Source organism: Lissotriton helveticus, chromosome 7 (assembly GCF_964261635.1).
Source record: "Lissotriton helveticus chromosome 7, aLisHel1.1, whole genome shotgun sequence".
Lineage (NCBI taxonomy): Eukaryota > Metazoa > Chordata > Amphibia > Caudata > Salamandridae > Lissotriton > Lissotriton helveticus.
In genome coordinates this window covers 601,519,574-601,533,162 of record NC_136068.1, presented here as the reverse complement: position 1 = coordinate 601,533,162, position 13,589 = coordinate 601,519,574, and the positions used below count along the sequence as shown (strand labels likewise).

General features: G+C 42.4%; 2 protein-coding genes across 2 annotated transcripts in view; one reads left to right on the top strand and one right to left on the bottom strand.

Moving 5' to 3' along the window:
- The window catches only part of UNC5A (unc-5 netrin receptor A), a 391,034-nt gene extending 387,749 nt beyond the window's left edge, over positions 1–3,285 (top strand). The window contains exon 16 of the mRNA XM_078653214.1: positions 1,945–3,285. Within this exon, the coding sequence (XP_078509340.1) occupies positions 1,945–2,110 (166 nt within the window). The 3' untranslated portion in view covers positions 2,111–3,285. The remainder of the gene's footprint in view (positions 1–1,944) is intronic.
- An 8,515-nt stretch (positions 3,286–11,800) lies between these two features.
- Positions 11,801–13,589, bottom strand: part of HK3 (hexokinase 3) — a 397,869-nt gene continuing 396,080 nt past the window's right edge. Inside the window, exon 19 of the mRNA XM_078652800.1 lies at positions 11,801–12,530. Coding sequence (XP_078508926.1) covers positions 12,386–12,530 — 145 coding nt within the window. The 3' untranslated portion in view covers positions 11,801–12,385. The remainder of the gene's footprint in view (positions 12,531–13,589) is intronic.

The window sequence follows — 13,589 nt, the reverse complement described above, 5'->3', positions numbered from 1 at the left end:
AGCCTTTTCATGGCTGGCTCACTCCAATGAAAAGGCTGGCGGCGGGGAAACTTAGAATATTCTTAGCGGTGCCGCAGCTGCACTGTCAAACATATTGCTGTCCCAGACCGCTATGCCACCGCCGGGGAAAACGGTTCCCTGGCGGTTGCACCAGTCTCAAAACGGTCCACCTGCCTTACTTGTATACTGCGGTCGGACCACTGATGCCGCGGTTCCTGACCACCCAGCACCTCCACCATGGGTTTGGCGGTCCGATGGACCACCAAACTCGCAATCAGGCCCAAAGTCTGCTTCCAGCTGGTGGGGGCTTTAAAAGAAAATCTGTCAGCTGGTAGCAGGCTTTTAATCTGTTTCCCTGCTTGCACTGATGTTGGCAGAAAGACAGATCAAAATATTGCTTCTGTCTGGAGGGAGAAGCATTAGTAGCTGCCCCCTTGGGCATTAAGTGCAAAATAGCTCAGAATCATATGAAGCATTGTTACTGCTATCATACATTCAACGCTCATAGGTAACTCAATCTTGTGTTATGTGCAACAATGACTCTATGCCATACACTTCATGGGTAGCTGGGTTCTTGATGCCTTTGAACCACAGATGAAAAGGTAACCTATCATGCACACGGTGTGCTATCTGTATACAACTGTTCAGGGAAACCCAAGTTCCTCCAGATACTGAAGCCCTGTTACATAACTAACGGCCTACTACGGACAGTCTTTATCTGTATCAAACCTCTCACAGTCACTAAACCTACATCGAGAAATGAAGTGGATATAAGTAGTAAGGTGGGTACTGTTTACACTGTTTCCTCTATAAAGCGAGTTTACTCTGTACCACACTGTTTGCAGACAGTGGAACTCTCATGAGAAATACACCACAGAGTATTACAATATATTTACTAAGAGCAATGTACACTGTTTGCAAAACGTGTCCAAAGAGAGACTACGGTAATCACTTAAAATAGCCAAGGTCTGATGGTGCTAAAGATCAAACTACCTGCAGCCTTCAAACTGTGGTGAAAACAGAATGCCCATCTTCTGAAGAAAAATAAGCACATGTACATAGCTTAGTACCTGGTCCAAACAGTCTTCTATGTTAAGTAAAAATTGTCATGCTGAGACGATTCTGTCTTATAACTCAAGGCTGCTTGCAATACTTAGATTGTAGTATGGAGAATCTTTGCCCTGCTGTCCAAAAACGTGTGTGGAACATAATGAACGCAAGTAGTCAACTGTCACCTGCACACAGAGTTACTTTTTAATATTAAGATTTAAAACATGTTTAATACCTTTACACATCTATGGTGCATTTTGTAAATACTTACACCGATTAGCTGGACACAAACTGTACAAAATTTGTTAGAAAAGTAATATGGTCGTTACCCGCCACTATGTAAACTATAAAATAAACAAACACACTCATTGTATGATGTTATCAATGATGTCATTTGAGATGTCATCAGTGATGTCATAAATGAGGTCTTAAAACATATCATGAGTGATGTAATATGTGAGGACATACACAGTACATAGCGGGGGCACAAGTTACAGTTAGTTAATGCTACCAACTATAACCAGTGAATTTCAGTGTTATTTTTAGTTCAAAACGGTAATGTTGTCACTGATTTATTCATCTTACTGTAGCGTTACTTTAACCTTTGTTTTTTTAATGAATATATATATATATGACAAAATTCCATTTTTTACATAACACTTCATACTGTACACTTGCTGTTCACCAACGCAGACTTTTGCCAGCTTGCATTCTTCCTCTTGTTATGTATGCATGTATTAAAAGAATAGACTACAATAAGTTTGCCATGAACGATGCAAGCACCATCACACGTCAAACCTAAAAAGACGTAAGCTTGTTGGAAGTCCTTATAGAGAATTATACTTTACTTGTGTTGCTTACCTCTTCCTAACTGTATCTCTTTTTCCCCAACAGCCATATGAGCTTTTTTGCCTCAAAACCCAGCCCAACAGCCATGATCTTAAACCTGTGGGAGGCTCGGCACTTCCCTAATGGGAACCTCAACCAGCTGGCGAATGCCGTAGCAGACATCGGCAAGCAGGAGCCTGTTCTCTTCATGGTGTCGGAAGCCGAGTGCTGAAGGCAGCTGCGGACTGCAAACTGAGCCTTGTGCGTCATGTGGCCAATGAACATGGACATAAAGGGACCACGCAGGGACCACCTGTCCCTCACACCAGCTCTTCTTCTGAGAGATGTGAGCAAGCTTTTGTGGTAAATATGATGCAGTCCTTCTAGGTCCAGGTGAGCTTCAATCCTGGGCTCAAAATTACTAGAAGGGTCAGCATCATTGACCTTCCTAGCACTCCAGCCTCCTCAACCTTCAGATACCAGGTACAGCAGAGAGCTAAAAACACTCTACGACCACGATTATGTGTCATGGCTCTAAAGTCAGAGTTTTCAGGTGATCAGGTGAGGTAGGCGAGAAATAGAGGACTGCCAACTGCTACTTCTACAAACTTTTCTACAAGGTTTCAGGACTCAAAGGAACCTGGAAGGTGAAAGAGGTGAGGGTGCAAATTGTAATGCACACTGTGGCGCCCACGGACCACGGTGCACAGCTGGTATTCCCAAATCCAACGAGGAGAGATGTGTCAGACGAACATGAGGACACAACTCTTAGACGCTCCCAAGAGCTTTATTTCATGCCATAGACACCACGTCCTAACCCCAAAGGGGGAACGTGTTGGGAATATGCCAAGACTCATTCGAAAAGGCCCTAGTGCTCCACTCCCCCTCCTCAACACTCGGATATAGGCCTATTTTCTCTGTTTTAATGAGATCCCTATCCACCCCCTTCAATTGAAAAATGTATTTATTAAGCACTATTGCCCATTTCACGACCATTTCACTAAAGAAGGTGGTGGCTGCTGTGACCTAAAAGGCCGTGAGAAGGTTGGTATCTAACATCCTGAAAGACTCCTAAGAGAATGAAAAGCAACAGCCCTTGGTTGAAAGACCCCACAACCAAACGTCTGGCAAAATTACATCCCGGATATTCACCCCTTCCACTACCACCTTAAAGTATCTGCAAAGTTTCATACCCAGCTTCTTCTCCATAGGTCAATGGAAACCACAGCCCAACTCTGACAAATGGTGCCACAAATGTGCCCGTAACTAAGTATAGAGTTTGTAGCAAATGAGTGACAAGGGATGAAGCTCCGTGCTTTGTGGGAAATCCTCGAGTACAAATGTATATGTGTACAGAAGCCAGCCACGTAAGATGTATTTACATACAACCGCGGCCCGTTTAGGTAAGGGCGGTGAGGCTGGTTTTGGATACGACGACAAGGGAAATTAATTATTTATTTAATGTTCCCTCATGGACGTCTGCTGAATACCCTCCCCCCCCCCCCAAACCCGGCCCTACCGTTCTTACCTGCACGGGTTGCGACTGTTTACATATGTTATCTATAGGTGTATCACTTGATATACCACTTGGCCCCTTAACTTGCACCTACTTCACTTGCCATAAGATTTTGATTCAAAGCCGGGTCAGGCGATTTTATGTGATCTAACTGTGCAGGAAAACATAGCGTTTTTTTTTATATAACAGAAATGTGCAATTTATTTTTGCCAATATTGCACCATCCTTGTTAATTAACTCAGCATTTTGATTTCCCTGAGAAAGTGACCTCCTGCCTCATTTATTTCACGGTCGCCCTAAAATCTTACGGGTTTGCCTCATTTCAGACTCCCACCCTCGCCTCTGGCACTGAGTGCTTGCATCCTAAAAATACCCCTAACACCATCTAAATTCATTTGTAAATCCATCTTCGCAAATCTGACTCCCCATCGTATCCGAGCAATAATTAGAATCATTAAATGACTTTCCATCTCTCACCACGTCCTATTTGCGAGGCCGGCAATCACTTAATTTAAATTCTCCGTCTATTAATGAAACCCATTTTACATTTGGCTACATGATTTTATTCATGAGTGAGTACAATATCACTCAAATAACACATATCGAGAGGAAATGATACGCAATATAATATTTCTCCTGAATATGTTTACTTTTTGAGTGATCGGGGTGTCACACATCTATATTCATGTGTGAAATAGAAAACTGGTTTCACTAATACTTTGCTGTAATAAATGAATATGATTACTGCAGCTGTGTCCCCTGATACATTATAAAGATATAAATATATTTATGCCACATTTGGTGGAAATAAATGTGCCCGACAATTGAGGCTTTTTGACGAAAGTGCTGTGATAAATATGGCTGCCGCGTGTTCTTCGCCATTTGGAGCAAACTAGTATCAATGCTGCCCCCTCCCCCTCTACGCACCCCCCACTGCCAAATATCCACCTTATATAAATATCGCACAGTATTTTTTATCTGCATTCAATTTCTAAATCCAGCCAAATTCAATATCGCCTATTTCAAGACTGGGTTTATCTACTATTGTTGTTCCCAGTTCTGGATTACCAAATAGGCAAAGTAGGCAACGGCCTTTGGGCCACACTCCTTTTAGGGGAATAGATCAAAATAATATTGATTTGATCATGAAAGAAAATCACAATCAAGCTTTGTTGAATATTGTTTCCAAAAGACAGAAAAAATTGAATCAGCTCAAAGAAACGAAAACTTTACATTAGGGACTCTCCAGAGAAAATACTATATTAATGCAATGTACCCATTAACAACTTAAGGTACATTAACCCGAAACATCAGATTCACATAACAGGTTGTCTCTTAATAGCTCATCTAATGGCAGCTGTCAGTTTGTAATTGGTGCACTGGGTATTAGGAGATCATTTTTGAGAGAGGCCAGCTATATCGACTGCCTAAAGGCCTACACGGGGTTTAATCCGGCACTGGTTGTTCCAGTTCTAGCATAGTTGGAGGAGGGCTGGATTCTAGTTTGAGATGCAGGGTGAACTTTTTGCAAGAAGTTGGAATTTTGTTACTTTAAGTTTTGTAGACCATGTTTTGCAAAAGATGTTTTAGCTACTATGTTTTCAAACAGAAAATAGAATGCAAATGTTGTTTTACAAAAACACAGGCTCCAAAATAGAGCCTGGCAGTCTCAACCTTGCCTGAACATTTCCCTACAAAAATGCTGTGGTCCTGTATTTAATTCCTAAATCCAGCAAAATGCAGTTCCCCCATGTGGGTAGAGAAATACAGGCCAACAGAGAGGCTGGAGCATTTACTCCATGCCCTTGCCCCTCAAAGGCCTAAATGGCTGTGGCTGGGCAGTACACCTCTGTGAGGGGCAAGCTCCCTGACTAGCTGTAAGAGGGCTTGGTTTGTAACACGCTTCCATCTGACATCTGCTGTGATGGGCAGGCCCTGAGTTAAATCCCAGACATAGGCAAGTTAGCATTCTATGTTTTTGAAGTTGGTAGGTTAAGTACGATTGCATTGGGTTATAGAAGCACCTTTTATCTACAGGGCGTGGCAACAGGAAAACTGTCATATTAAAAGTATGTAAAATAATGTATTGCTAAACCAGAACCATTACTGTAACTCAAATCAAAGAAAAATCAATAACCACTCCCAAGATTGTCTAAAAATATGTTTATTTAAATCAAATGTGTGCAAGATTAAGCATTGTACATAACGTTTGCCAGTAGCACTTTCGAGCTACTCAAGAACAGCAGTCAAAGGAACCTTGAGAGTTTCTGTCACCTCTCCAAACATATCAGGTTGAATGGGAGGTGGCAGGATCACCTTTTTCCAGTCCACTGCAGCTGGCCCTTTACAATGTCCCTGCAGAATATGACTTACTATTTCATGCTGAGTCCTCCGCCATAAAATAATTACATAGCTCCAAAAATGTCTGACAATCATTCAGTCAAATGTTGGATGTTACAAGAAAATGAAGGCAGTGCAGTATCTTGAGGGTATTTCCTCTGAGAAATGTACACAAAACTGCTAATCCGTGCTTTTCTTCATATCACAATAAATAAATGCAGTCTAAGTTACTGCGAGTGAGGCAAATATTGTAAGTAGTACTGGACAGGAGTGGCCCTCTTGAAGGAAAAGTAGTCAACACTTTGTGTAGCCTATTTTGGTATTTTTTCAAGTATATAAAAATGAATATGCTGTGAGCGAGGGAGTCAAAACATCTTAGTGACTTTGGGATGTCAGCTGCAAGGGGTTTTATTATCGAAGAAATAGTGGCAGAAAGTGTAGTTCGGGGTTACCTTTTACTCCCTCACATTAATGTGTTTTACGTTTCAAACCTGCTATAATCCTCAGTTATCCATTTAAAATGGTGTTTCGCTAAGTTCATTGGTAGGTTGAATTGTTTCTCCAAAACATCTAGGAAGTGACTAAGTAAGTTACAGTCTTCCTTTTTGTTACAGCCATGCCACTCCCCCAAGAGAATGGGATAGGGGGCCCCAATTCTCAGTTTAGAGACCCTTGCCTAGAGAATGAAAGCCAGGTCACCAATGTTAGAATGCCTCCCCGCATGCATTGTGCCCCTTGGAGCCTGAGGAAAAATTCCCCACAGGGCCTTAGTGAACAAAGAAACAGCTACTTCTCTTGTGATGCTAGCAGGGTCATCACTAGTGGGGAGCAGCCGGGGCTACTTTCCCAAGGCCCCGCTTTTTTTCAGGGTCCCACTGCTAAAAATATTTATATAGGAGAAAAGCAGGCTTAGACTTCTATTCTGATATATTCTTGCTAAGGCTGGTACGCTTAGCTGCCACCATGTGTTGCGTTAAAACCAGAGAGGGTGCCCACATCTCATTTGTGACCTGAGTCCCACAAAGGCTTCTCACAAACCTCAGTGCCAGAGGCCTACATAGAGACCAGCCCCCCAATGAGTAAACCTTTGAGGGTAGTAGAGAAAGATACGGTGGAGGCCATTTCTCCACCGTAAAGATAGTGACATGCCTTTTCATTACCAATACTATCACAAATATATAGTGAAGGTAGTGTTTTCTCTCCAGGTCCTCACATCTCTGTCCATATCTTTATCAGCTAATCGGGTAGCCATGCCTAAGATAGGTGCGGAAGGATCAATGCCAGATTGTCAGGATATCCTCGTAAAATAAATGCATATGAAGTTAATATAAATGGGACTGATATGCATAATCAATTTTATAATGAAAATCTGGCATGAATTTAGCCCTCCTGCAACTCAGTAGGACACACCAGAGTAAGAAATAATCATCCCTGAAGCATGGTATGCTTAAATCAGGGCCACTGGAATTAAGTGGCCGAGAAAGACCACATTATGTGGCAGGATTGACTATATTACGTGGCAAGAAAAGGCAAATTATGTGACATAATGCGGCATATTTATTGCAAGTATTGCCTCATTATTTTGCAATGTTTACACATGTTAACACTATGTGGACCTACCATGTGGGCAAAGATTTCACCTCATCAGTACTACTTTGACACTAAAATACAGAAATCAACAACAGAAGGTCAACCTTTGCAAAGGGCTTTTCACTGTGCAGAAACACGTTGCTGGGCATTTGGGGCCATATGTATCAACACTCCGTTTTGCGATTCCTAAATAGCGATATTTAAGGAATCGCTATTTAGAAATCGCAAAATGGTATGTATGTAGAAATCAGCTTCTTTTTAGCGATTTCTTAAAATTCCTTAATTGCGATTAGCAAATTGCTAATCGCAATTAAGGAATACTTTCCCATTCATTTCTATGGGCCAGGAGGCCCATAGGAATGAAGGGGTAATTTGCGATTCGCAATTTGCTAATCGCGAATTGTGAATATTTTCAAGGGTGCAGGGGTGTCCAAATAACACTCTGTTGTACCCCTGAAATCGGCATGGGTGCACATGTGGCACACATACATGCCCTAAGGGCATGTATGTGCGTCCATGGCACTTACAATATTGTAAAAATATGCATTTTGAAAGGTATTCGCAACTTACCACCAACTAGAAGTTGGTGGTAATTTGCACTTCCTTAAGGCCAATTTGCAAATTTTTTTGGCTTCTTACATTGCATTTAAGGAATCGCAAAATGTGCGATTCCTTAAATGCAATCGCAAGATAAGGAATCGCTATTTTGCGATTCCTTATTTTCCAATTAGATTTGCTTGATGCATACCATTAGTCCAAATTGCATTCGCAAACGCCGAAATTCTGCGAATTTCGGCGTTTGCAAATTCAATTTGGCTTGATACATATGGCCCATGGTAACTTTGATCTGCTTGAGCTAGAAACACAATACTTTTGTTGAAATCTACAGATTATACAGCAGATGGCTGATTATGTAGCATTTGCATAAATCTGTGATTATGCTGAAAACGCCACAACCACAAAATCGCATAGTTCCACTGGGCCTAGCTTTAGTGCATGCGACCCTTCCTCATGAATACTACAACCTTGAACTACCCACTTTTTTTAAATTAAAGAATCAGTGAGAAAATTGGGACAATGTAGAGGATTCCAAATGGCAGATGAGGAGACCCTTTGATCTTAAAGGGAAAAAATGTCTTGCATGTCTGTCCTCATTCACATCATTACTTGGTGGCACTAACAGCAGTTAAGGTACAACTGCAGAGCCTTGTAATGAGTGGGGACAGCCATATTATCCATTTTGCCGACAACCACCGCCTTTGCCTCACTGCATTATAATTTTTAATCAGGGAGAGAGGCTATTGGCTCACTAAACGACCAGCAGTATAAAGGAGTAGGGTGCAAATGACCATCCAGATTTTTAATAAAGACAATGTCATCATGTATATAATGGAGCTAAGCAGCCTTACCATCTGCATATTTAATGTCGCAATCGTAACATGCTTATCATAATATTAATAGCATATTTCACGTAAGCATTCTATAATGCTTATACTGGAAGTGGCCAGTCATATTGATATTGATTAAACTTCTAAAGTGCTCGAAGGCCAACGGCGTCTTGGCACTAATATCAAAGCACTATCTAATGAGTAGTTCTGGAGAAAGGCCTACAAAGTAAACATATCATAATGGGCTAGAAAATGACCATGTTTAAAGCTCCTTCCTAAATCTAAGCAGATCAGGCTGGCTTCGCAGATGCACCTGGAGATTGATCCACAGTTGAGCTGTGATAAAGTTGAAACGACTGTTTTATTGCTTATGATACGCGTAATTGAGGTGGGGAGTCACAGCAATCGTATAATCGCTGCGGGAGGGCTTATGACGCACAGAGCACCATCCCTGTCACTGGGGGAGTTTTCTTGGGGACTGGAGTCCAGGGGCACATTAGTCGCAGCACATATCAGTCGTTGGATACCAGAGGGCCGCCCCTGCCGCCCCTGCGGGAGGTCTGTAAAGAAACAGTTATGCTGAGCCTAGGTGTTGAGGCGGCACAGCCTTGCACCACAGAGTGTTGCAACAGAGGTATATAAATAAGTGATGGTCCCACAGACACATATCCGGACAGAGCCAGCACTAGTCCACCTGTATATGCAATGGCCGGCCCTCGGCACATTCTCCGTCTGTGTTGACGTGTTTTATGTTTTTTTGTCGAGGGAAAGATCAAATTATTTTAAAAAATGAAATAAACTGAAGTGTTGTGTAAAGAGTTTTTTTTTGTATTCAAGTGCATTCAATTCATACAACTTGGCCTTATGTACATATATATATATATATATATATATTTATGTGTGTGTGTATATAGTCAGAAAACCGTGCGGAGGGGGAGCGGTCCTCGCAGCTGACAACGCTGTAAATAAATTCTCTCTCTATATATATAGATTGGAAAAATTGTGTCTTTTATTTTGTTAATGTCTTTTTGGCGCAATGTGAGGTTACCCACTCTCAACCTCCTCCCTATCTTAACCTCAATATTTATGACATTTGTTCTCTTAAGACAGCTATAGTAGAGGGAAGCCACTGAAAGTTTAAATATGTGTTTTCTGACACCTTTGGTCTGCTGTGCACCTCAGTCTAGGTTCATTCAGTAACATTCACCCTCTTAGTTTGAGATCCACCACTGTTAATCTTTTTGTTGTTTCCATCCTGTGTTGGCCCCTCTACATATTTTTCACAATGTAAGTTTCACACCTGTCATATGTTTGCACGTTTCTCGTTTTAACCCAACTTTGATTGTATTTCCTTAAACTATAGTTTTGAGGAAATTAAAAGGGAGGCATGTTAAAGTCTACCTCTTCTCCAGAGATTGATCAATTCTGCCTTAATCCCACTACCTCAGCCCCCCTTCAACCACTCCGCCCCCTAAAATGGCTTCCTTGTTAGTGGCTCTGTGTTTTCAGAGGCTGAATGTCTCACACCACCTCTAAGGCATTTTTCTCTCCCAAGGGAATCGAACTTAGCTGAGGGGTACAGAACACAGATCTAAAGGCAAAGGGCTGACGTGAAGCAGCTTTCAGAAAGGTCATAGTACATTATGTTTCTGAGAAATGCTATACAGTTAAAAAAAAATACCTGAGGCATTTTCAAGATGTGCTTCTGCCTGTAATACTTTCTTGGAACAGAATTCAAAGGTGAGCAGCATTCAAAGAGTAAAAATACCAATAATGCACCTTTAGTGTGTTTTCTGACAATTGTATTTTTTTCTTATTGCACCAACTTCTGTTTGACTTTAGTACACAGGCGCGGTCCCAATAGGAAAGGGGACCTGAAGTAAGTACCGGGATAAGAGGAGGTATAACAACAGTGAGGTAGGATATGTGTTCCTGTACAGAGCGGAATAGCAGGCTGCACAGAGGCTACGACACACAGGCTGGACATAGGTCACGTCACTCAGGGGTCATTGCACACACACACACCTGCTCCACACATTCTTTCCAGAGGTCGCTGCAAGCAGACCCCAGTTGTCACCGCCTAGAGGTTGGTCAGAAGTCACTACAAATGGGCCACCCATTAATCCCTCGCTGTGCTAGGGTTGGAGGGGGGCGCGCACAGCGCCCGCATGCTCATGACGAGCTGAGCTCGTCATGAGGCACGGCGCTCCTGTGCTCATGACGAGCTCAGCTCGTCACAGGTGCATTACCTGCCGTGCAACGCTCAGCACAGCAGGGGAATTATCCCCGCATGCTAGCGTTCCACGGCTCATGACGAGCTCAGCTCGTCATGAGCCTCGAAGAGGTTAAGATGGCTCTAGCTATACAGACCCCACCTGAGAGTCAGAACCTGCGTCTTGGTTAACACCAGGTATATGATGGACTGGAGACACCGTATCTACGGCCAGTGCTCGCACCACTGAACTCAACCCCCATAGGACCACAGCTTGCCCGACTGCACGTAACCTCCCTTATGCCACTGTTTGTGTGACTGCACTGGCTTTGTACAGGACTATTGTTTTGTTCTTTGTCTCCCTTTTATCTAAGAGGTCACTGCTAAGGCCACAGAGCACACCCTGGTTTACAGTATGGATCACTGTACAGATGTGCACAGCACATTGCTCCAAAACTGCACAATGCTGCAAAGAACTGCTGATACACACAGATGTAGATATACACAGAGCTACACAAATGTTGAACTCAGCTGCACAAAGCTTCCAGGGTTGGTATACTTGCTCAGAGCCTACAACTACATGCAGCACATTGTTCTTCAGACAGTCAAATAAATATACATGTAATATTTATATAGGGTTACAACCACGCTCCATGGAGTCTGTCCAAACTTGGCACTACGTTAAGCTGTAGTTGGAGCCTTGAGGTGTTGCCATCTCTACAACTCCACCCAGACCTGCACTGAATGCCCTGTGTTGCTTCGATCATCTGGTTACTCAATGTGTGTCTTATTAGAATACTGCGAGATTCATTAAACGTAATGGAGCAACAGAGGCCCGATAATGGCTGGTATGGCTGCTGGTCCAACGTTCCAATGTTTTTCTTCCTGTTTCTCACTTTTAACTGAAAACATTCCACTTTCAGCAGGTCGAATGTTCTAATAGCATTACAGCTCCTCTGCCTTGGGCCATACCAGTGATTAAAAGCCCTCTTGCCCATTCAAGGGCCTAAACTGTGGTTTGAGCCTATAACTCAGGTAGAAGGCCTTAACAACTTGAATAGCCCTTTGCAGCAGGCTCAACTGCATTACAATAGCAGGCTTGTTTTACCCACAGCAGGCTATAGTCACAAAATACACTTTATAAGTTCCCACAACATATCATATTTAACCATTTAGAAAATTTAAAAAAACTTTGTTCCTTATGCATATACAGTGAAAACATCTGTTGACCTCGAAGAGATCCACGCCTCTCTTTTTAAAAAAAAATTTAAAAAGCGAGAAATCAAAGTGCTCCAAATATATAAACGATTCCAAAAAGTTCAGACCGAGAGCTGAGTTCCAGGACTGGTAAGTGCTGGGCGTTGCAACATCACTCTTTTCTGGGCTTCCATATTTCAGAGTGAGTGGGCCAAGGTGAGAACCAGCCTGGCCTCAGTGGACACTGAACAGCATTATATGGACTCAGGCTTGGCCCTCTTGCAACATGCGGCAGGCCACGGCGGTGATCAGAGCTGCTCCTTTACCGGACCCATCTTCCGACTGCATGAAGGTGACATCGCAGCAGGGGGCCAGAGTCCTCACCGTGTCCTCAACAACCTGGGAGAAGCTGCAACAGGAGAAGAGATGGTCAGTGACTTGCATGGCTGTGCTGCTCTTTGAGTGGGAGTCTGTGACTAAAGGGAAAGCAAAGATTGCTTCAGCGGGTATAGAAAGAAAAAGTATTCTTTCTAGGTGATAGCAAGATGTAGGTATGGAGTGACTACACAAACGTAATAAGGTCAATGAGTGAATCAAAAATAGAGAAAGGAGTCGTCTGATCACCTGAATTCAGACTTGGAGTTGGATTTGAGTAATGATAGGGAAAACAAGGCAGGTCTAAAAGAATACAGTTGATAGAACAGCAAAAAGAACACCAATTGTTGTATTGTTTTTCTGCGGGTTGTAGACTGCAGCCATACCTATAAATACAGTGGAAATGACCACAGCAATAAATAAAGCAACCAAAACTCTAACGCCAATACTAATGCTTGTCTGTTATTGTAATTTGTTGTTATTTTGCCTAAAAAGAGTAACGCGAAATTACTGAAATTACTCTGATTACTCCAGCATAATTAAAATGTCACCAAGGTCTAGTTTAGACCATCATTTTCTCAGTAGACTCTAGCACCAAGCACGCCAGTAAGTTTTGGACGCTGGCCGGCTTCAGTGCATAAGCCTCACAACTTCACTGACTGAGTGGAGGAACAAATGCTTCCTCTTGGTCCTGTGCTCTCAAAGGCAACTACTGTACAGTGAACGCATCCGCGCCATACTTTATAGTTCCCCCATGGGCTTGGATACAGCGATCTCAATAACGTCAAACTAGCTTGTGCACAAAAAATTTACTTGAATCAGATCATGTAAACTAGAGGAGAATACATGTGTCCAAAAGTACACAGATCTTGATAAATACATTCAGAAGGGTATCTCAGAGTGCTACTTCAACACACAAATGTACAGTGGGCTGGCATAGTGGGGTATGATTTGATACAAAGTGTGTCGCTGCAGGAGAGCTCTACTTGATGATAGTAAGTAATACCTTTATTCGGTTAAAATAGCCATAAAAGTGCATAAAAAAGGTCACAACGGAAAAGAAATTGCAAAATCAAATAAAACCTGAAAACCA